The 26,337-nt window shown below is 33.1% G+C and overlaps 1 protein-coding gene across 7 annotated transcripts in view; it reads left to right on the forward strand.

Moving 5' to 3' along the window:
* The first annotated feature begins 1,284 nt into the window (after positions 1-1,284).
* The window catches only part of LOC143071088 (AP-3 complex subunit beta-2-like), a 61,506-nt gene continuing 36,453 nt past the window's right edge, over positions 1,285-26,337 (forward strand). For 2 of the 7 annotated variants that reach the window (XM_076245178.1, XM_076245179.1), the window contains exons 1-9: positions 1,286-1,466; positions 2,569-2,644; positions 3,666-3,740; positions 17,229-17,324; positions 18,204-18,364; positions 22,190-22,256; positions 22,689-22,871; positions 23,917-24,075; positions 24,754-24,851. In XM_076245178.1, the coding sequence (XP_076101293.1) occupies positions 1,357-1,466; positions 2,569-2,644; positions 3,666-3,740; positions 17,229-17,324; positions 18,204-18,364; positions 22,190-22,256; positions 22,689-22,871; positions 23,917-24,075; positions 24,754-24,851 (1,025 nt within the window). In that variant the 5' untranslated portion in view covers positions 1,286-1,356. Of the gene's footprint in view, positions 1,467-2,568; positions 2,645-2,973; positions 3,007-3,665; positions 3,741-17,228; positions 17,325-18,203; positions 18,365-20,894; positions 20,967-21,196; positions 21,225-21,666; positions 21,741-22,189; positions 22,257-22,688; positions 22,872-23,916; positions 24,076-24,753; positions 24,852-26,337 lie in introns of those variants that run through there. The other 5 variants (XM_076245177.1, XM_076245180.1, XM_076245182.1 and 2 more) reach the window with 5 other exon arrangements.

Consider the following 26,337-nt stretch of genomic DNA (forward strand, 5'->3'; position numbering starts at 1 on the left):
GTCATTTGAACTATCAAGAGTTTCAAGATAATGTTTACAATAGTGCTTGATTGTGTTGTTTATACTAGTAGAGTCCTCACTCTGATCTAACACACCCATGATTTCTTGTAGTGTTGTTTGTATAAAGTCAATCATGTAATTTTGTTTACCATTAAGCAGGACCTTTGAGCTCGAGTGGTAGAAGTTCAGCACATATAGTTTTACAGATTTCGCTTTGACTGCGACAGAGTCATATATTACAGCACCAGATTGGTCTTTTGTGCTTGTGATGTCTAATGAGTATTGTAAGTTGTTTAATACACCAAATGTGACATTCTTAAACGTTTCATATGCAGCAGCTGAGAATACCAAGACAAGATTACCAGGGCTAATTTCTGGCGTGACTGAGAAAGATCGGTTGGCAGCATCTAGTTTTTTCTTAACAGCCTTTTGTCGATCTAGAGTATACTGAACAGTTTGATCTCTGATAGTAGACTTAGTGTTTTTATGTTTTCTCGATTTAACAACTCCCTTGCCAGGTGTAAAAGGCAAGTGTTTAGCCTGGACACGAGAACTTCTACGCACCACATCCATTATTGTTTTGTTTTATCGTTGTAGAGCCTAGACGTGGGGGTCATGTACACTCGGGACTGACTCAAGATAAAACCAAAGTCAGAAATAAACACAGTACTTTAAAAAAAAAATTTAGAATAGCTAAAAAGGCTAAAAAAATAAAAGAATAATGTACAAAGGATACGCGGGGATTATGATAAGATATTTACAGTAAAAATATACGTACAAGAGGGACAGTATCTTCGGATGACAGGAAAATTAAAAATTTTCAAGATGGCGGTACTTTTTTAAAACGGCGGCAAGTACAAAACAGCTAAAAGTGTCAATGGGATAATTTAAAATCTACCAAGGAGCACTAAAAGTTAAAATCGAAGTTAAAATGTGATTGTGAGCACACAGACTTGATCCAGAATTAAAACTATGGTATCTATAGTCTAAAAACTTCTAAAACTTCTTCTGCTATAAAAAGCCGCTGTCAGCCATAACACATAACCTTTAATTAGCACAAACTCATCAACAATAAATGGTTAAGGCTCATGGTATATTAATTACATAGTTGATCATACATAATAAGTATTGCTAATAATGACTATATTAATATGTAATATTATTTATATGAGCTAAAATTTAATCTTCAAAGATCAAAATTGTTGAACTTATATGTGGGTTATTGATGGTGCGCTTCTTTCATTTCGTTTCTATCTTCGGTAATTGTCATTACCGGAAGTTGATTTTGCAGGGACGTAACTTCCGATAATTATCAATCACAAGATTCTGAAAGACCGGCAGAGAAAATACCACAAAATGAGTGGTGGTTACGCAAATGAGAAGCCTCCGTCCTCGACTGGAAGCGCTGAAGGAGATCTAACCGCGGATCCAGCAAGTAGTGGATTCTTTAATACTGACTTTAAACGGTAAATGGGTAACTCAACGACAACAGTATATATATTGACTCTTGGCCAAACTAATTTGCTCTGACGTCCAACGGCTGGTTTGTCAGACAAGCTGGGGCTATGGGTCGTCAGTGTTATTTCAGTTATTTTCATAAGTTGGACATGTTATCCAACCTATGTTCGATGGTACAGAAGAGTGTTGAGATATGTCAGAAAGGGGTACAAGTGGAATTGACTATATCAAGTGCAAATATAACTGAGATAAAGAAACTGTCCATTTGCACTAAATTAGTCACAGGAACCTACATACTGCAATCTAATAAAGCGGAATATTCAAATAATGCAACAAATCCGATGTGTAGACTGTAATAAAGCTGACATCTCTTATCGGCAAAATACTACACGTAGTCTGGTCTCAGCAAGAGAAAGCCTGCAGATTCCTATTGACCTAACCCTTTCAACACTATACACGGCATATGCTGCGATGCCGTCCGCAATTCGTGGCATAAGCCATGATGACAATGGATTTTTCATCAGGACATTCGGTTTTCATTTGGGTCTTCTCTAATTTTTCCTCGTATGAATCAAGGATATTCATTGCCTTATTCATATTCATATTTGCCAGTGGTCCCTTTGTTTAGTTCATGTGTTTCCCTAGGTTTAAGTTTGTAACCTGATTTTGTTTTTCTTTCAATTGATTTATGACTTTTGAATACCAGTATACTAATGTAACCTTTATTTATGCCCCACCTATATCTAGGGTTATTATGTTTGTCTGTCTGTACTGTTTCATGTTAAAGTTTTATTGTTCTCTATAATATGATCTTTCTAATTTTAATGTCAAATTAAAATTTTACTCTAATTTAGTTACAAATGGTTTTGGATTGTTTCACACTCAGTGGAGCCTTTTATATTATACTTACCTAAACAATATCTTTTGCTTATTTATGGAGGCAGTACAGTGTCCTAGAGACTGTAACCAAAGAAGAAGAAGAAGACCTGTAATAGTTCACATTTGTGTCCTTTGGGCTGTGGAAAGTTGTCCTGATAGCAATCATACAATATTTACTCAATGTTATATTGACATGATTGATTTACTTTGATTGAATGGTATTTTTTACAGACATGAAGATTTAAAGACAATGTTAGACAGTAATAGAGATAACCAGAAACTAGAAGCCATGAAAAGAATTGTAGGGGTCAGTATATACATGTAGCAAAAACAAACTATAGGTCATGCAAAGACTTGTAGGGGTCAGTATATAGCAAAAAAAAAAAAAAACAAACTATAAGTCATGAAAAGAATTGTAGGTGTCAGTATGGTATATAGCAAAAAAAAGACTATAGGTCATGAAAAGAATTGTAGGTGTCAGTATATAGCAAAAAAAAAACTATAGGTTATGAAAAGAATTGTAGGTGTCAGTATATAGCAAAAAAAAACTATAGGTTATGAAAAGAATTGTAGGGGTCAGTATATAGCAAAAAAACTATAGGTTATGAAAAGAATTGTAGGGGTCAGTATATAGCAAAAAAACTATAGGTCATGAAAAGAATTGTAGGGGTCAGTATTACTTGTATTATAAACAAAATAGAGGTCATCATGGTCATGGCAAGAATTGTATGGGTCAGTAATACTTGGACAAAAGAAAAGTATAGCTCCAAGATTCTCAATTAATAGGTGAGTCCTGGCCTTCAAGTCATAAAACTTTCCAGCCAATTTCGTACTCATACTCCAAAATCAACCAATCAAAATGCTGGATTTCATGGTTCGAGCATGATTTTTGTGCTTCAAGCACTGAGCAAAGTTTTGTAACTTCAGCACCAGGAGTGCTGGACTCATGCAAATCATGAAAACAGTTGAGTCCAAAAATGCATTAAATCTGTAAAATGTTGAATCAACTGAGCACATATTTTTGACATGGAAACTGATTAATTACTTTATATAGACAATAATACATGTAATAGAAGGTAATTTTCACCCTCTCATTATTGGACTCATCAATGTTATCATGGCCAAAAAAAGAATGAGTCAATGGACTCGCCTTGAAAAAAACAAAAAAAAAAAACACTAAAAAAACATTTTACATTTGTACTTAAAAATATAGAATACGTTTTCATGAAGTCTGAACATAAGTTTCTACAATTTACTTCTTTATATGTTACATTGTATCAGAGTTAAACCTTTAACTTTACAATGTTTTCTATGTTAATATTTTGTAGATGGTTGCCAAAGGGAAAGATGCCTCAGATCTGTTTCCAGCTGTGGTTAAGAATGTAGTTTGTAAAAATCTCGAGGTAATGTATTCATATGGTCAGACTTTTACTTTAACAGTTTTCAACAATAATGTTAAGGTCAATGATCATAAAGTTTTAATCTTTAGAAACAGAACCAGACAAAACTGTACACTTTCCGTAATCATGAGACAATATATTTTGCAAAATGTATGTAATAACCATGAATTGTAAAACTAACAAACTATCTATAAATATGAATTCACTGAATACACATGGAATAAATTCCCTGGTTATCCAGTGACTAAATCACAGGGATACTCGGCCAACTGGCCCTTGAACACAGTTATTTCGTAGTGCATTTCTTTTAGACAATTCAAATTAAAAAAACCGCACCTGCTCTTTCTCAAACAGATTTTTACAGTGTAGTGTACCAGTGAGACAAATAATATCAAAATTATAGAAACTTCTATCAGCTCTAACTCAAAGTATTGACAATTCTGTGTTAAGGGGGTGTAAAATTCAGTTTGACAGCTTCAGACATGATAAAATTTGACCTTTTTGAACTGAACCAAATCACTACTTAACATAAAGATTCAGCACCCAAAATTTTTTTAACATGTAAATACATCCCCCTACTTAATTTTTCATGCATTTATTATCAAAAAATAAATTGGGAAAGTGTATCAAATAAAACATGCAAGTTATACACTGTTTACACTAGGGACTATATTCGTAGACAACGAAAACCAAAGGACGATAACTGTGTCCTTGGACCTAATAGGACAGAAAGACTTGACCAATCTTTATAAAACTTTGCATAACCTAAGCTTAGGCAAATTATGAGATAGTTTGCCAAGTTTCATGGCCATGTGGCGTATATTAGAGAAACTAGGGTCATTTTAGTATTGACATTTGGATGTTTATTTTTGACGTATAAATTAAATATCTTCAACTGTCAAGATTTTGGCCTAAAAATTTAAAATTTTGAAAAAAATTTGCTTTTTAAATGCTCTTGAATATTATATATTAAGTATTAAAAGCATCTAAACACTCATTTTATTTATCAGATGTATTGTAATTATTACAAAGTCAAATTTATATGAGCCTATGCCTGAAAATAGAGATTTTCCAATTCAGGGAAGCCAACATAAATATGCATTTTTCTCAGCCAATTTGAAGTTTTTGAAGTTTTTTAAGCCTAAATTATTCTTTCATATATATTAAATGTACTTTAAATGTATAGAAAAGTTACAAAAAACATACCGCATGTGTATAAAATGGTCTTGGGCTATGTAGTACTGAGAATTATTTAGAGTCGATTTAGGCAGTAGCCCATATTGACATATAAAAATGCACACAGAAGCTTTCAGAAATGAAAATGTGTTACTTTTTGCTCATTTCTATGCTTAGATGTTATGATACAAGAAGTCTAATTGCAAAAGGACTCTTGCATTTAAATTTTTTGAAAGACAATATGGTCTGATGTCCATTTTTTCACTTTTCAATGGAAAACTTGCATTTTAGTTTTAGTCTCAATAGACAAAACTTTGGACCACTTACTATCATACAGAAAAAAAATATCGTAGCCTATGAAAGGAGTAAGGTGTACTGAATATAGTAAAGTGCTTTATTTACAGATTTACTGAAATATTTGTGATGGACTACAGATTTGATGTACAAAGCTCTTCACTTTTTACATACATCAATTAGGCTGTTTAACCAGGGCCATGAATACAAAATATGCTGCACTTTTTTTCTGTGATAATCTACTTTTCTCTATATTCAGAGTTCACAAATGGTTAATTAAATTTGATTTAAGCATAGAAACACAAATATCAGAAACAAAATAGCTGTCAGATAGAAAGTCAGCATGCCTCTTAGGCATAAAATGTAAACTGCTTTAGAATGCTTCTCATAGCCGTAGAATGCCAAAATGGCACATTTTAACAGAATTTCTGGAAACCAAAGATGTAAATCCTTTACTTTGATTGAGTTTGACAACTTGAAACCAGCAAATCATTCAGGAAAGTTGACAAAGTACAAAATCTAGATTTCAGGAATCCATCTCTTAGGCCCGAGAACACAGTTATTTCATAGTGCATTTCTTTTAGACAATAAATTCAAATTAAAAAAATTGCACCTGCTCTTTCTCAAAATGATTTTTACAGTGTAGTGTACTACCAGTGAGACAAATAATATCAAAATTATAGAAACTTATACCAGCTCTAACTCAAAATATTGACAATTCTGTGTTAAGGGGGTGTAAAATTCAGTTTGACAGCTTCAGACGTGATAAAATTTGACTTTTTTGAACTGGAGTGGACCAAATCACTACTTAAAATAAAGATTTAGCACCCAAATTTTTTTAACATGTAAATACATCCCCCTACTTAATATTTCATGCATTTAATATCAAGAAATAAATTGGGAAAGTGTATTAAATAAAACATGCAAGTTATACACTGTTTACACTAGGGATAATATTCGTAGACAACGAAAACCAAAGGACGATAACTGTGTCCTTGGACCAACTGCTGTAGGTCGAGACGGTTGAGTAATTTGTCATAACAGCAAAGAAAAGTGCAATAAAGATATTATTTTAAGAAAAAAAAAAGAAAAAAAAAGACATTTACTTTATTCCATAGATCAATATACTGATACATTTTAGAACATGTAGAATGGAACCAAAGGCAAGAAAATTATACATGTTTGCATCAATAATCCCATCCATCCATCTGTACACTACATAAACATAATTTACATCATGTACATAATATACATAATATACATAATATACATAATATACATAATACATGTATACATGTATACATAATACATGTATACATAATATAGTTAGATTTTCAGGATATATTTTATAATGTCACTGTGATAGTGGAGAGGACATTAAGTTTTACCCGTTGTTTGTACATCTGTATGTACATCTCAAAAGTAGTTACTGTTCTATGACCTATCTTTGCATGAAGCAAAAGTTATGAAACAGGGCTTTATTTCAACATTCTTGAATTACCTTTATAAAAATTGCAAAATTTGCCATATCTATATTTATGTATTATTTAGTTCATGACACTCAAATATACATGTACAAGAACTATTTAAGTCTGACAATCTATGAACGATGTATACGTTTAACGGTGCAGGTAAACTAAATAAGAATCCCCTAAACAGACAGTAAAGGGAGTTTCTCAGAAGATATGTAGTTACAGTATACCCAGAGGTCATGTGTGATAAAGCCTTCAATGAAAGAGTCCTCTCTCAATTCAATCAGCTTATTAAGAAGACCGGTTCATCGAACGTAATCAGAATAGGAAGAAGATTATTGACAAAACTGCTTGATAAATATATTTTATGTACAATGTTCAATTAAATATCACATATTTCTGTCATTAAATTTGTCCGGATATTATTTATATTTATTTTCGAGTGTAAAAGTTGATCTCGAAAGTTTGATAACAAAAAAAAACCCACTTATTTTTATCAAGTAGATACTCTTTTGAATGGGGTTAAATGAGAACACGAAAATGGTATTCGTTTTTTTTTATTTCCTATACATTTGTATTAAACCGTCATATAACTTTACTAGTATAATATTTAGGAAATGTTCCTGTATGTCTCTCAATTTTTCACAATATAGAAGGAAATGTTTAATGTCCTCACTTCCTTTGCCACATAATTTACATGCTGAATTAGTTCCACCAGATCTGTCGAACTTAGCTCTGTCATGCTGTAAGGTATAAGTTCCACACATGATTTTTGCTTTTATGCTGGCCATAGTTGAAGTAAACGGCTCTGTTCCACAGCTATCCCAGACATTGTGGGTTTTTCCTTGAGTGATATTATTGACATTTAAAAACTTTAGAGATGACTTTGATTTTACATCAGATTTTAGAAGATCAATCCAATACGAAGAGATAGATTTTCTTACAATATTTACAATATTTTTCCACTCGATTTTCCCCGGAGGCACATTAATAAGATCATGTGGTGATGGTAAGCCATACTGTTCTGTTAAGTCAATAATTTTGACAAACCAACTATTTGAATCCCTTGGCATTACAGCCAGTTGTCTTATAGCAACATCACGCTCGACAGAACCATGGTTTCTGATGATATTACCGAAAAAATTCAGCATACGCTTATGCAATTCGGCCTCAACTGGAATTTGACCGAGAAGTAAGTAGACAGCACTAGTGGAAGTGCGCTCTGGCAAATGCTGGATCTGCTTTAAAAGCTTGGTGTAATATACGGAGAGTAATTTCATATCGGAGACAGAAAGTATTATGGAGTCTAATCCATACAAAAGTCTGGGTAGCACATAAATTTTCACCAGGTGCATAGAGACTTTAGGGTTAAGTCCATTCAAACCATGGAGCCCAGCTCCCATGAGGGCATACACTGTTTTCCTAGCTGTCTGAATTCTATTAGGTACACAATCTTTCACACCATATTTAGAATTGACATCATGATCTATACCAAGATGAGTCGCTTTAACAGAATTTTGAAGCGGTTGACCATTCAGTGTAAATAAATGTTCAGTTTTACTTCCATATTGTAGAGTACATGACTTCTGGCTACTAATTATGTAGCGATGTTTATTTGCATAATCAGACAAGACATTTAACATTGTTTGCATCTCATACGGGTTGTTGGAAATCAGAGTAACATCGTCGGCAACAGTGGGTATTCCACAGTAAATAGAACCCAAGTGAGCACCAAGACCATTCATTTCAAATGTTTTCAGTAGTGTGTTTATGAAGACCTTATAGGCAGTCGGGGACCAAACTCCACCCTGGCGAACACCCTGGAATTCGTGAACTGGTTTTGATTTGATACTTTGCCACATTACAGAGGACTCCAAGTTCTTATACCACTCATTGAATAATAACCAATTGTCACCGGTCATTCCACCTTTATACATCTCTCTCATTAGCCCAGAGTGCCACACAATGTCAAAGGCTTTTTGAGCATCACTAAACGTTATAATTAATTGTTTTTTTAATTTCTTAGCTTCAGCCTTGAGTTCAGTTAAGATTAATGCTGCTACCGAAGGACATTCCCCAACTGTGAAGCCTTTTTGCAACCGACTTTGTTTATCTTTAATAATGTTCACATTTTTTGATAGATGAAGTTTTTCCACAACTTTTCCAATAGTACTTGTTACGGTAATTTTACGATAAGAGTTAGGCATTTCTCTAGGTTTGCCCCCGTTTTTGAATACTGGATAACATATACCACTTTTTAAATTTGATGGGAGGTTAATATGTTGAAATATAAAGTTTACTAATTTCACTATAATTTTAATAACAGGTTGACCACCATATTTTAAATGTTCAATGGTAATACCTTGTTCATCAGCTGCTTTTCCATTTTTGAAAGACATTATACACTTTCCCACATCATCCTCAGATAAAAATTCTAGGGGTTCTTTATTAGTGTTAAAAAGATCCTGTAGTATTTTTACATCATCTTCGACCAATTGTTTATAGCTGTTATCAAAAAATTCATTATCAAAAGGGGTAGACAGCTCTTGGAAATAGTCAGCCCATGTTTCACAAATGGCTATAGAGTCACTAAAAATCTTGTCATTATATCTAAGAACAGATGTTGATATATAGTTGTGGTCCCTTTGGCGTTTGATAAGTTTATAAAATTGTTTTTGATCAGTTTCACGAAGTTCCATTATATTGATAAGGTTGTCTTGACGTTTAGATGCTTCAAGCTGTCGCTGAGCAGACCTGAGACCTTTTTTCGTTTGTTTCAATTCATTAAAATATGTGTTATCTTTGCTTTTTGGTTGACCAGCTTGTTTCCATTTCCAAAAACAATGTTTCTCTTTCCTAATAATATCCACAATATGTGGAGGCCAAACTCTGCCTTTCCTACGAGTACGTGATCCAGAATTTTGTTTAGATGGGACAAGCTCCCTGGCTGTGTCAGTAACAATTTCACACAGATTATCTATAAAATTATCAAGCGATTCCAAATCTAAATTTTGGAGTTCAGAGTCTAGTTTATGGCTCAATTTTCTTTCATATTCATTAGTGTCAATTTTATTCCAGTCAATTTTCCGCACACACTTGTTATCTGAGTTAGTCGACTCATCAATAGACTTTTCCATTGGAACAGTTATAGTAATTGGATCATGTGTAGAGGTGTTACACAGCTCTCTTGTCAGTACGTTATAGGATGTCACAATATCAGTATTAAGAATAAAGTAATCAATTTGTGAAGAGTCTTTCCCATTAAAATGAAAAAAAGTATCTTGTTCTTTACAAAGTTTAGGTAAAGAGAGATTATGTTCATTGGCAAATAGTTTAAAGTCAATATCTCTAGTGTTACTACTGTTACGATGAAACGAGGCATTCATATCTCCTCCAAGAATAATTGTATATGAGTCATTATATTTTTGAATAATTTCCGAGAGTTCATCCAATATCGCTTGGTAGTCATCACGGGAATATCCATTTCCTCTTGTTGGAAGGTATACACATAACAGAAGTATTGGTTTTGCTAGTTTTATTAAAACCCCAATAATTCTGTTTCCACCATCCGGAATTTCTTTAATAATTGTTTGCAATGATTTTCTATACATAATTGAAACACCAGCATGACCCCGACTTCTTTGAATAGGAATATCGAATTTATCATCATCAAAGCATTTAGTATATGAATTAAAAAGGTTAAAATCATCATGAATTCTATATTTATCTCTAGAATGCAGCCAATGCTCTTGAAGCATAATAATGTCAAAATGTTCACTAAGATTTTGAAGATATACATTGTTGCTTAAAAATCCTTCAATGTTAAAAGATAAAATACGTAAACTATCAACACCATCAGCTTCATCTAACAAGTCCTGACCTGACCTAGACTTATCTCTTCCCAGTCGGAGGGGTGCATGCACGGGGTGCTCGGATAAGATTGACACACCTTTCGCTGTTGGTTTATCATTTCCCTGTTCGGTTGTGTATTTGCACAGATCGGCACTTTTGGAGATAATGTTATATTTTGTACAGACTTTTTCCTGCCTCTTGGGCGATTGCGCATGTCTAAAAAAGTACTATCGATACTACCTGAAGTTGCCTTTTCAGGGGTTTGCATTAAATAATTATCCATTTCATTTTCAAGGGGATCATTTATTATTACAACAGATTCATCCCGTCTGGCTGGCGTACAGAAATCATTATAATTATCATTGCAAAAATTGTGTAGAGAACTATTTTCCACATTTTCAGTTATGTCAGATGGCATATTATTAGCCTGTTTATGTGTTCTATGGCGATTGTTATTGTTGTTACCATTGCGCTTTCGTCTACCCCTTTGTTTCTCAGGGTTATGTTTGTTGTATATATGATGAATATGCATTTCATTAACTTTATCTTGTACGTTTGCCATTTTATTATCTTGCTTGATTATATCAAATTCAAGAGTCTTAATTCTTTGTTCCAAAACCCAGACTTTTATGGAATCTTGCTCGGCACTATGATGACAATGAGATTGAACATTATGTTTTTGTGAATTTTTAACTGATGGATAATCATCATTATGGGATAATTCATTGGCAAGCTTCTGCTTATGTATACGGAGAGAATGCTCTAAGTCTAATTTATCACTTTCTAGAGTTATAATATATGACCTACTAGTAGTTAATTCTTTTTGTAGGCTAGAAATATCAGTTTGTAACTTATAAATTGTGGAGTCTTTAGCTCTTAATAACTTTTCTTTCTTACACAGGCAATCTTTAAGATGCGCAATTTCTTGTTCATAAAAATATCTTTTACCAGTGTCACCAGGGTTGTTTGTACTTTTTCCAATTTCAGAATGAGCATCTGGAACATGTGGAATATTCGGTTCATTTGGTACTACTCTTATGTCATGAATATCACCCAAGTTAGTTGATACAATTGACCTTTGTTTAGAGACGCTAGGTTTTTTTTGTTGGATTTCTACCCGTTGTTTTACTACATTAATAGGTGATTGATTTGCATCAGCAGTATTAGATATAGGCATTTTAGGTATAGTTTGTTCCATAACCTTAAACTTTGACCTTTCCAAATTTTCACATGCGCTAGGTTTATCAGAGATGTTGAGTATAGGATTTTCTAGATTCGCAACAAGATGGTTAGGGACGTTAGAGCCCTCAGAATCATTCGCAACAGAGGCTTGTAAACTCATGCAGCTACGACAAACATATTGTGCTGAGTGATCAGATTCATAGTATCTTATGTCTTTAGGTGATAGATGTTCACACGAGTAATGAAGCCATTTATCGCACGTATCACACCCTATTGCTTTTGAGGAGAATTCACATGGAACGTTACAGACAGGGCAAATATTGGCTGGAGTCACTGACTCATTGTCTATATGTTGTACACTTTTGATGTCACTAGAATTGTTGCATTTATTACTTGCATGGTCATTTGAACTATCAAGAGTTTCAAGATAATGTTTACAATAGTGCTTGATTGTGTTGTTTATACTAGTAAAGTCCTCACTCTGATCTAACACACTCATGATTTCTTGTAGTGTTGTTTGTATAAAGTCAATCATGTAATTTTGTTTACCATTAAGCAGGACCTTTGAGCTCGAGTGATAGAAGTTCAGCACATATAGTTTTACAGATTTCGCTTTGACTGCGACAGAGTCATATATTACAGCACCAGATTGGTCTTTTGTGCTTGTGATGTCTAATGAGTATTGTAAGTTGTTTAATACACCAAATGTGACATTCTTAAACGTTTCATATGCAGCAGCTGAGAATACCAAGACAAGATTACCAGGGCTAATTTCTGGCGTGACTGAGAAAGATCGGTTGGCAGCATCTAGTTTTTTCTTAACAGCCTTTTGTCGATCTAGAGTATACTGAACAGTTTGATCTCTGATAGTAGACTTAGTGTTTTTATGTTTTCTCGATTTAACAACTCCCTTGCCAGGTGTAAAAGGCAAGTGTTTAGCCTGGACACGAGAACTTCTACGCACCACATCCATTATTGTTTTGTTTTATCGTTGTAGAGCCTAGACGTGGGGGTCATGTACACTCGGGACTGACTCAAGATAAAAGCAAAGTCAGAAATAAACACACTTTAAAAGAATTTATAATAGCTAAAAAGGCTAAAAAAATAAAAGAATAATGTACAAAGGATACGCGGGGATTATGATAAGATATTTACAGTAAAAATATACGTACAAGAGGGACAGTATCTTCGGATGGCAGGAAAATTAAAAATTTTCAAGATGGCGGTACTTTTTTTAAACGGCGGCAAGTACAAAACAGCTAAAAGTGTCAATGGGATAATTTAAAATCTACCAAGGAGCACTAAAAGTTAAAATCGAAGTTAAAATGTGATTGTGAGCACACAGACTTGATCCAGAATTAAAACTATGGTATCTATAGTCTAAAAACTTCTAAAACTTCTTCTGCTATAAAAAGCCGCTGTCAGCCATAACACATGCCGGAAGTAACATCCTCCCGCAATCATGGAGTCTCCGTATGCCGCATTCATTTCGTGTATTACAATTTCAAAACAACTTAAGATTCCTGACACCGATTTTTACACATGATTAGGCATCTGAATCATTTAATTTGTAAATTATGATTGTAAAACAATCACTATCGTAAATATGACCCTTTTATTTATGTAAATTATTAGATTTCATCTCATCCACATGACCGTTATTTGTTTACTTGTAACAGGATGTTTAACTGTAGATATTTGTATTACGCATGCGTGAATTTGGTATCGGGACAACTCGCCCTGTTTACAAGTTCGCCCTTGAAGTTACGAATTTGCAATCCTGCAGACAAGAAGATTTTGTTTTTATATAAATAAAAAGGATATATAAAGTGTTGTCTTTATTCATGGTTTTCCTTTGTCATGTGAATTGGATGCCCTTCGTATTACATGTGAACCTGCCGACGGGAGTACAAAACTCCCGTTTTCAGGGGTCTCCTCCCGTCCTCCCGTTTAGGAGAAAAAACTCCCGTGTATGAAATATTTCATGAATGAAAATTTTCAGACGCCATATTTGATCATTTCTTACTACTGTACGGGTGTAATTGACACCTGTGTTAAATTTTACCTGAACATCAAAGAAGATGTATAATTATATGGCTTCACTTGACAGCTTGGGTGTCAAACATACTGGTGATCAACGATGTTTACCTCCGGCTAACTGCCGTTGTGTTATCAAAACGATGTGTATTGGGAATATTGAAATACTTTTTTGTTACTTCCCTTTGTTTTATCCTGTTTTCAGTTATTTTGCTTTTAAAAATGTAAATTGTAAAAAGACTATAAATGATTAATATTTTAATCAAATAATCATAAAATGATGTTGATTAAATGAATTTAAATGATTTTGGACAAATAAAAAAATTAAAATTTATAAATTATTTTAGCAATCTAGACCTCCTTTCAAGAATTAAATTGAAGTTTATATGATAAATTTGTTTATTATTGATTAAAAGTCACCATACAATATGTGCAACTAGACATATATTAGATTTTATTGTATAAGCTAAGAAATAGCAAGACGTTTTACACTGTTTTAAAGTCTTTATAAGCTTTCTACAAATATGACCTTTAAGAATGCTTAAAATCCATGCAGTACTAGTGTTAGTGTATGTTATTTTTTTTAATAAATTTACAATGTTGCAAATATACATGTGGAGCTTATTTCTACTTATTTGTCTAAACATTTACAAATGATAAGGAGATGAAGACATGAACAAAAAATATATGCAGATAAGATATATAAATATAATGATTCATTTGCAAGCAGTGAACAATCATTTGTCAAAAACAAAACAAAACAAAACAAGAAACAGATTCTTATTATTTTATTTTATTCAAATAGAGAGGCAATAAGGGAACTATAAACATTACAATTTGATGGAAATTTGATAAAAAAACACAATTTCTACATCATTTGGTTACATTTATGACAAAATTTATGTCGATAAAAAACATGATGTTTTGACCATTCAGTACTTAATAGATGCATAGTTCTTGGGGAAAAGTTTCATCAAATAATATAAATATAAATGACTTTTTTTGTGCTCATTTTTTACAGTGGGTTGTGATGATCTTCCAGTTAGGTTACCCTCATTTGGAGTGTTGTTCCCAACCTGTTAAAGGTCCATCTTTGTGCATAATTCAAAATTAGAAATTTCAACAAGCATCTAATATTCTTAATCTGGAAAATAAACCCTGGTCTGCTAGCTTCATGTATATTTTTTCTACCGATTTAATATATAACTAGAATCATGCAAACAGACTTAAGGAAAAGGCATGTAAGTTCATCATACAAATATGACACTTTTTCTAGACAATCCAGATCTTGCAAAATACGTCGCTAAAAATTGTAACCTTTAAAATTGTTGTTGTGCAGTAAAAACCCATATGGGAACTTTCAAAAGTTGGCGGGTATGTAACAAGTCTTACTATTTTTATGCTCCATTTATGGGCAATATGTTTTCTAGTCTGTCCGTCCGTCCTGCTTCTGGTTATAAAGTTTATGGTCGAGGTAGTTTTTGATGAAGTTGAAATCCAATCAACTTGAAACTTAGTACACATGTGTTCCTCTTGATATGATCTTCTTAATTTTACTGCCAAATTAAAGATTTTACTTAATTTTCATAGTCAACTGAACATAGAAAATGATTGTACGGATGGGAAATCCATGTACTTATGACCTTTTCTTGTTTGAAGAAAAAAAATACATTTTAACGATAATGGAACAAAGCAGCCTGGGTAAGTGGGGCTGCTTTTATGGTAATTCAAGTTACCTTTTATTCACCTTCTTTCACTTCAGAGCTATCAGCTCTTTGATTTTTTCTAGAAATGAATACAATATCGATTCCAGTGATACCTTTTATTTTAAGAATGAACAAGAAAGATAAAAATAATTAAATCAACTACCCACCAGAGTACCTGTACACATGTGGTTTATTACATAATAAACCAAACAGACACATGATCTCGTCTTTCGGGTTATAAATGTCATTTAAAAGTAGCCTTCTTACAACAACTTGGTGTACACATAAAATCAGATTTGCAAATCAACAAATATGCTACTTGAACTGTCTACTTTAGTTTTTTGAGGCAAATAAATACACAAGAAATAACTTCCCATTATAAAATCACACGACACATGGTCGTACACAAATCGTCTGCTGCCTTTTCTTACTTATTGATTAACAGTAAATAAAACAAAACGACATACACCAAACATCGCTCTATAATAAGTGATGAACAAAACAACTAACACCAATGAAAAACATCGGTCAGCTATATTTTAGAACATCCTAATCTTCATTCAAAAGAAAAAAAAGGTTATCGGGGAAAAGTTTAAAATCGAAAAGAAGTATTTACTTAAATATTCCCATTAAATCACATGACACATGGTTTTACAGGAGAGTAATTCCTTTGTTTTGAATAGCGTAATCGAAGGCTTTTCATAATTTATGACGAAATTTTAAAGGTAATCAACTAAAAAAGAAACTGATTGTTAAATCTGTCATTCAACCTGAAAAATAAATTAATACAAATCAAAAATACACTATGAATACATTTCTTTATAAATATCTTATCGAGATACAGCTACAGGTAAAATAACTGACAAGAACTGATCACTGTCCATATGTAAAATCAGGTGTCGTTTATGACTTTGAATAGTTGTGTGAAGAGGTCAAACACCGCAGGTGTTAGGTAGATTAATTAACCTGACATGTCGGGCACTGTGTCGGTAACCCCATGTCGGGCAAAGACTGTGTCGGTCATGTCTCTCAGTATGTCCTTACGAGTACTGTATGTATACTAAACTATTGTTGTTTCTTTTTTTTATTGTCTGATTTATGTCTTATATTGTACTATGCTCCTTGTGAACCCATTTAATGGAAATAAACTTCTTCTTCTTAATCTTTAAAAAAAAGCTGTGGTATGATTGCCAATGAGACAAATTTCCACAAGAGATGAAATGACACAGACTTTAAATCACTGTACAGCCTTCAACAATGAGCAAAGAGACCAAATGAGACACAAATTTACAGATTTAGGTCAGCATAGTGCCTTCAACAATAAGCAAAGCTCATACCTCATTAGTAGCTTTAGAAGGCCTCCAAATAATTAGAGGAAAAAAATTCTAACAAGAAAACAAACGGCCTTTATAAATTAATGTAAAAAAAAAAACGATCCAAAAACAAATATGTAACACAGCAACAAGCAACAACCACTGAATTACAGGCTCCTGACTTTGGAAAGGCACATGCTTTCAGAATGTAACAGGGTTTAAACATGATAAAACTAGAACTATAAAAATCAGTTGAAAAATGCTTGACTCATCAGATAGATACAAATAGAAGTACATTTAACAAAATCATGTAGATGTGACTAGGTACTTGTACATCCCAACAACTATAAAGACATATATTTACAAGCTGTTACCCATGTACATATTCCTCATTTATTTAGAATGATTTTAAGTTTCATTTCAGATTATTAATTTAAAATGATATATATACAATTTTAGGTAAAGAAGTTGGTTTACGTCTATCTGACCAGATATGCAGAAGAACAACAAGATTTGGCTTTGTTATCAATAAGTACATTCCAGAGAGCTTTGAAGGTAGGGTTACTTTTAAAGAGCATTGATTTCATTTTTGATTTTTTTGTGTTTTAACACAACTTTTAAGCACAGCATTTCAGCTATTTTTGTGGTGGCCAGTTTTATCGGTGGAGGAAGCTGGAGTGCTCAGAGAAATCCACTGACCTTCCTTGGGAAAACTGACATTCCTAGTCAATTAAGATTGGAGTCAAGTGCACCCGCAAGAGCGGGGTTCAAACGCACAGCCTCAGTGTTGACTTGCTAGTGATTAAAGTAGTAACCACTTAGACCACTTGGCCACCATGGCCCCTTAAAGAGCACTGAAGGTATGGTTACTTTTAAAGAGCATTTAACAATGTTTTAGGTATGCTAACATTGAACGTAGACCATTGAAAGTAAAACAACAGTGAACATGGAGCAATTAAACATCATTGACTTATTTTTATAATGATTGGGAGAGATGCTTCATAGAAATTAGAATCAAAAGACAAATTCTACCACACAATTATGATACTTATAAAAAAAGATTTGGGAGTTAAAAAAATTGGTGTGGGGGGGGTCAATTCGCAAGCCAAAACAATGAATATCACTTCAAATCACATAACCAATTAAAGTTCTTTAACTACAGTTATTCTATTAACTCTTCATGGTTGGACTTCTGTGGATGAATCCAATCGTGCTTGGCAAAGCAATTAATTTTATTTTTTTATTTTTTTTCTCAATATTCCACTGATGGCAGTCAACAAAAAATGAAATGTAGAACCCTTAACCTCAGATTCTTGTTATTGATCTCAAGTAAAAATAATTAAGAGGAGGGGTGGGGGAAACATAAGCATGCATTTGACGAGGGCAGTGATAATATTTTGTGATCTCTAGTTTGCATAACCTTAAATATTGTAGGATCCTAACCAGCTGATCAGAGCCAGTGCATTGAGAGTGTTGTCAAGTATCCGTGTACCTATGATTTCACCTATCATGATGCTGGCTATAAAGGAAGCTGTCAATGATATGTCACCCTATGTCAGGAAGACAGCAGCTCATGGCATTCCTAAACTATACAGGTATATTAATATCAAATACATAACTGGAATGATATGTCACCCTATGTCAGGAAGACAACAGTTCATGGGATTCCTAAACTATACAGATACATCAATATCATATATACATAACTGGAATGATATGTCACCCTATGTCAGGTAGACAGCAGCTCATGGCATTCCTAAACTATACAGGTATATTAATATCAAATACATAACTGGAATGATATGTCACCCTATGTCAGGAAGACAACAGTTCATGGGATTCCTAAACTATACAGGTACATCAATATCATATATACATAACTGGAATGATATGTCACCCTATGTCAGGTAGACAGCAGCTCATGGCATTCCTAAACTATACAGATACATCAATATCATATATACATAACTGGAATGATATGTCACCCTATGTCAGGAAGACAGCAGCTCATGGCATTCCTAAACTATACAGATACATCAATATCATATACATAACTGGAATGATATGTCACCCTATGTCAGGTAGACAGCAGCTCATGGCATTCCTAAACTATACAGGTATATCAATATCATATACATAAATGTAATGATGTGTCACCCTATGTCAGGAAGACAGCAGCTCATGGCATTCCTAAACTATACAGATACATCAATATCATATATACATAACTGGAATGATATGTCACCCTATGTCAGGTAGACAGCAGCTCATGGCATTCCTAAACTATACAGGTATATCAATATCATATACATAAATGTAATGATGTGTCACCCTATGTCAGGAAGACAGCAGCTCATGGCATTCCTAAACTATACAGGTACATCAATATCATATATACATAAATGTAATGATATGTCACCCTATGTCAGGTAGACAGGAGCTCATGGCATTCCTAAACTATACAGATACATCAATATCATATACATAACTGGAATGATATGTCACCCTATGTCAGGTAGACAACAGCTCATGGCATTCCTAAACTATACAGATACATCAATATCATATATACATAACTGGAATGATATGTCACCCTATGTCAGGAAGACAGCAGCTCATGGCATTCCTAAACTATACAGATACATCAATATCATATACATAACTGGAATGATATGTCACCCTATGTCAGGTAGACAGCAGCTCATGGCATTCCTAAACTATACAGGTATATCAATATCATATACATAAATGTAATGATGTGTCACCCTATGTCAGGAAGACAGCAGCTCATGGCATTCCTAAACTATACAGGTATATCAATATCATATACATAACTGGAATGATATGTCACCCTATGTCAGGTAGACAACAGCTCATGGCATTCCTAAACTATACAGGTACATCAATATCATATACATAAATGTAATGATATGTCACCCTATGTCAGGTAGACAGCAGCTCATGGCATTCCTAAACTATACAGGTACATCAATATCATATATACATAACTGGAATGATATGTCACCCTATGTCAGGAAGACAGCAGCTCATGGCATTCCTAAACTATACAGATACATCAATATCATATACATAACTGGAATGATATGTCACCCTATGTCAGGTAGACAGCAGCTCATGGCATTCCTAAACTATACAGGTATATCAATATCATATACATAAATGTAATGATGTGTCACCCTATGTCAGGAAGACAGCAGCTCATGGCATTCCTAAACTATACAGATACATCAATATCATATATACATAACTGAAATGATATGTCACCCTATGTCAGGTAGACAGCAGCTCATGGCATTCCTAAACTATACAGGTACATCAATATCATATATACATAACTGGAATGATATGTCACCCTATGTCAGGTAGACAGCAGCTCATGGCATTCCTAAACTATACAGATACATCAATATCATATACATAACTGGAATGATATGTCACCCTATGTCAGGTAGACAGCAGCTCATGGCATTCCTAAACTATACAGGTATATCAATATCATATACATAACTGGAATGATATGTCACCCTATGTCAGGTAGACAGCAGCTCATGGCATTCCTAAACTATACAGATACATCAATATCATATACATAACTGGAATGATATGTCACCCTATGTCAGGTAGACAGCAGCTCATGGCATTCCTAAACTATACAGATACATCAATATCATATACATAACTGGAATGATATGTCACCCTATGTCAGGTAGACAGCAGCTCATGGCATTCCTAAACTATACAGGTATATCAATATCATATACATAAATGTAATGATGTGTCACCCTATGTCAGGAAGACAGCAGCTCATGGCATTCCTAAACTATACAGGTACATCAATATCATATATACATAAATGTAATGATATGTCACCCTATGTCAGGTAGACAGGAGCTCATGGCATTCCTAAACTATACAGGTACATCAATATCATATATACATAACTGGAATGATATGTCACCCTATGTCAGGAAGACAGCAGCTCATGGCATTCCTAAACTATACAGATACATCAATATCATATACATAACTGGAATGATATGTCACCCTATGTCAGGTAGACAGCAGCTCATGGCATTCCTAAACTATACAGGTATATCAATATCATATACATAAATGTAATGATGTGTCACCCTATGTCAGGAAGACAGCAGCTCATGGCATTCCTAAACTATACAGGTATATCAATATCATATACATAACTGGAATGATATGTCACCCTATGTCAGGTAGACAACAGCTCATGGCATTCCTAAACTATACAGGTACATCAATATCATATACATAAATGTAATGATATGTCACCCTATGTCAGGTAGACAGCAGCTCATGGCATTCCTAAACTATACAGGTACATCAATATCATATACATAAATGTAATGATATGTCACCCTATGTCAGGTAGACAGCAGCTCATGGCATTCCTAAACTATACAGGTACATCAATATCATATACATAACTGGAATGATATGTCACCCTATGTCAGGTAGACAACAGCTCATGGCATTCCTAAACTATACAGGTACATCAATATCATATACATAAATGTAATGATATGTCACCCTATGTCAGGTAGACAACAGCTCATGGCATTCCTAAACTATACAGGTACATCAATATCATATACATAAATGTAATGATATGTCACCCTATGTCAGGTAGACAGCAGCTCATGGCATTCCTAAACTATACAGATACATCAATATCATATACATAACTGGAATGATATGTCACCCTATGTCAGGTAGACAGCAGCTCATGGCATTCCTAAACTATACAGATACATCAATATCATATACATAACTGGAATGATATGTCACCCTATGTCAGGTAGACAGCAGCTCATGGCATTCCTAAACTATACAGATACATCAATATCATATACATAACTGGAATGATATGTCACCCTATGTCAGGAAAACAACAGCTCATGGCATTCCTAAACTATACAGGTATATTAATATCATATACATGACTGTTTTAAAATTAGCTTAGGGTCAGAAACTTGTCACAAACACGAAGACAAGGTAGAAATATGATATTTTCATGTGAAAATATTTTGACACTTTCTAAATTTAAGTGATGAAATTAATTTCAAATACTTTTGTCATTTTTAAAACTGTTTTGTAAAGATGAAAATGATGAGCGCTTGCAAAATCACTGGTTATAACAATATCATGTATACATAACTAGAATGCTATGTCGCCCAATGTCGTGAAGACATCACTCATGACATTCCTTAATTATACAGGCATATCATTATCATATATACATAACATTAACCATATGTCACACTATGTCAGAAAGACAACATGACATTCCTAAACTGAACCAGTCTGAGATAAAATTTACACACTTAGTATTTCAAACTCTGACAGGTGATGTCCATTTTATTTTTCAGTCTTGATCCAGAGAACAAAGAACAGCTTGTTGAAGTCATTGAAAAACTTTTAGCTGATAAGACTACGGTAGGTTGTATTGTGCTTAATTAGACAATGGTCTATGTAAAAATGACCTTAGATTTAGACATCCTGAGTCAGGTGCTTCATTGAGCAATGGTCAATGTATAAATGACCTTAGTTTCATTAAGAATCAACAGATTAAATTCATGATAATAAAATTAAGTTGTTAATTGTAGACCTTGTATTGGAATACATATTTAATTGTTGGTTGTGTCCTTCTGAAACCAACATTCATTATACAATGAAATGTCACATTCATGATAAAAAGAATGTAATTATAAGTATTGAATGCTTCTTTTTGTTATTTCATAGGACTATAAAGTGTTGGCGCTTCTGCACCTCATACAAAATGTATTTTGGTCAACGCTTTAACACCCAATGAATTTACAAAAAGAAGCATTCAATTCTTAAATTAATAAATGTACATTATTTTTGTAGCTTGTGGCAGGTAGTGCTATCCAGGCTTTTGAGGAGGTGTGCCCAGAACGGATAGATTTGATCCATAAGAACTATCGTAAACTCTGTAACCTACTGGTGGATGTAGAAGAATGGGGTCAAGTTGTTATTGTTAATATGTTGACAAGATATGCCAGAACTCAATTCATCAACCCTAATAAAACGGTAAATTATATATATTTTAAATAGTTAGTTTTATACTCATGGAAGTGTCAGGACTGTAGTTTTATAGTCATGGAAGTGCCAGGACTGTGTTCATCAGTACCAACAAGTATGATGACTGAATTCTTATGGAGATTATTCTAAATTATGTTTCATAGGATAAGGAAGCTCATGAGAAAGTCTACAAGTCTTTATATACAAATGTTATATGTTTAAAAACTAAAAAACTGACAATTAAGGGGACTTGTAACAGTCATATTAGGTAGCTACGTCAGTTTTGAAATTCAAATAATTGAAATAAAATTGTTAATTTTTGTCAAATTGAGTTTAAAAATGACCATGATAAGATTTTTCCAGGATCATTTTGTTGGAAATTGCATATTTCGGGTTATCAATCAATAAATCCTGACTTAAAGCTTTCCAGTAATAAAACTGCCACTGCTATATGCCATTGCTATATGATAATACCAAAGATTTTCTAAGTGACAGTTACCCCTGGAGACATATGGCTAATGTTTACTAATCAATGTTTCCTGTGACCTTACACATCTGACAGGAGAATATATTGAACACATACTTATTACTTGATAATTTATGTCTTGCTTTAAAAAAAAGTCGAAATATGAGACTAAGGCTTATATAAGTTTCATTTACATGAAGAGGATATGTCCCCACCCTCTTATCATGATTTTGTTTATTATATAGTACCTGATTTAAACTGCAGAAATAAACTGTTTAATTAGATGAATATTGTCATGGTTGTGGTTGAAGCTTCATCAATGATATTCTTGTTTGACCAAATAAAATTATTGCTGACCCAATTATGATATTTCTACAGGAATTCTATATAACAACTGATTATGTAATAATTATGTCATAATGAAATTATCACAGTTTGAAAGATTAATCCTTCTTCTTTCTTTTGGTACCTCATTTATAAAATATAAAGAAGGATGAAATGAATTACATCAGTTTAAAGTTGTCTGATTGGGAGTGAACAAATCTTTGTATTGTGCTACCTTAATGCTGACTTTTTATATTAAATCAGGATAGTTCCAAAGAAAATAAAAGTTTTTATGAAGATTCAGAAAAGGAGGAAGAGGAGGAGGAGGAAAAAGAAAAGAAAGAACCAATTTATATCATGGACACGGATCACCGACTTTTACTGAGACAGGCCAAACCATTACTTAATAGTAGAAATTCTGCTGTAGGTATTATAACTTGTATCAGGGACATGGATCACCGTCTTTTACTGAGACAGACTTAATCATTACTTAATAGTAAAAACAGTTTTTAGACCTCACCTACAATAGTAGAGGGGTTTTATGTTGTCTGATCTGTACATCTGTTTGTTCATTAGTTATCTGTTCATCGGTCCGTTTGTCCCTTCGTTTGTCTGTCCTGCTGCAGGTTAAAGTTTTAAGTCTAGGTAGTTTTTATGAAGTTCAAGTCTAATCAACTTGAAACTTAGTACTCATGTTCCCTATGATATGATCTTTCTACTTTAAATGTTAAATAAGATTTTTGACACCAATTTCAGGGTCAACTGTACATAGAAAATGATATTGCGAGTGGGGTATCTGTGTACTATGGACACATACTTGTTTTTACTGAATTTTTCACTTATAAATTTATATGAAGATGCCAAATTATCTCTAAAACATTACATTATGTTCATTCACAACCAATAACAGTACATGAATGAATTACATTATACAAAACTAGCCATGATGTATGGTATCTTATGTGTGAATCATATTAAAAAATAAATGAAATGTCTCTTCTGTAATAAAAAATACTCAACATGTAAAATATAGATCATAAAATATAAAGCAGTTATTATTACACATTGCAGTGCTGGTGACGATGTTCTATTTATTTTAAGGTTGTGATGTCAGTGGCTCAGCTTTATTACCACTGTGCTCCAAAGGCAGAAGTAGGAGTTGTAGCTAAATCATTGATTAGACTACTTAGAAGTCACAAGTAAGTAAACATTTGACTAATCTAGGTCACTGTGCTCCAGTTGTAGCTAAATCATTGATCAGACTACTTAAAAGTCACAAGTAAGTAAACATTTGATTAAATTAGGTCACTGTGCTCCAGTTGTAGCTAAATCATTGATCAGACTACTTAAAAGTCACAAGTAAGTAAACATTTGTTTAAACTAGGTCACTGTGCTCCAGTTGTAGCTAAATCATTTGATTAGACTACTCAAAAAGTCACAAGTAAGTACACAGATGAACATTTTAGTAGCAAACTTAATTGATTTTCTTTTTTTTAAATTTCAATTTTGGTCTGATGAAAATACTGGTATTTGTAGTAAAGAATATGTTTCCCTTTTCTGTCTACCAGATTGACCAAAATGGCAAATGTCTATTGATATGAAATGTCAGGGGTGTGATAACTCTGTTAAAATCAGAAATTATCTACTAAATAGCTGTATGCTATTAAGGTAGCACAATACAAAGATTTTTTCACTCCCAATCAGATAACTTTAAACTGATGTAATTCATTTCATCCTTCTTTATATTTTATAAATGAGGTACCAAAAGAAAGAAGAAAGATTAATCTTTCAAATTGTGATAATTTCATTATGACATAATTATTACATAATCAATTGTTATGTAATTAGTTGCTATATTGTGATGTCCACACTTGAATGAATTTAGCTTCTTTGTTATTCATAGCATCCCAAAATATTTTATAGATTCTTGTACAACACAGCTTGACCTCCAAACCGTGTCTCAGATTTCCAAAAATATCAATAGAACAAATGTTATACCCAATTGAATTTAGTGCTCTCTTATGAATTGATGTTGCAAACTTCATTGAAGATTTATGAGAGAATGAAATACAATAGGAAAAATCTGAGACACAGTTTTGGAGGTCAAACTGTGTTGTGCAAGAATCTATAAAATATTTTGGGATGCTATGAATAACAAAGAAGTTAAATTCATTCAAGTGTGGACATCACAATATAGCAACTAATTACATAACAATTGATTATGTAATAATTATGTCATAATGAAATTATCACAATTTGAAAGAAAGATGAGTGAAATAACATCAGCTTAAAGTTGTCTGATTGGGGATGAAAAATCTTTGTATTGTGCTACCTTAAATGGCCAGTTTGTTTTAATTTTTTTTGTAGTTAGTATCAAAGAAAAGGAAAATATTATAGAAAACATCAATATTAAACACAAATAAAATACACAAATAAATATTCATGTGAAGAATGTGACACTTTTAAAGTACGTTTTTTTTTTAAAAATGCTACAATTACAAATGCTGTTTACATTGTAAAAAGTTAAATGATCATCAATAGAAGATTTAGAAAAAAATGATACTGAGTTTAATTTCAAATAAGTAAAAATAATAGATTGCAATAAAAGTAAATAAATACATGATTCAAAAATGCATATTTTCACCTGTTGAGAACCTGTCAGATTCTTGGGAATCTCTTGTTTAT

This window comes from Mytilus galloprovincialis, chromosome 4 (assembly GCF_965363235.1).
Source record: "Mytilus galloprovincialis chromosome 4, xbMytGall1.hap1.1, whole genome shotgun sequence".
NCBI lineage: Eukaryota > Metazoa > Mollusca > Bivalvia > Mytilida > Mytilidae > Mytilus > Mytilus galloprovincialis.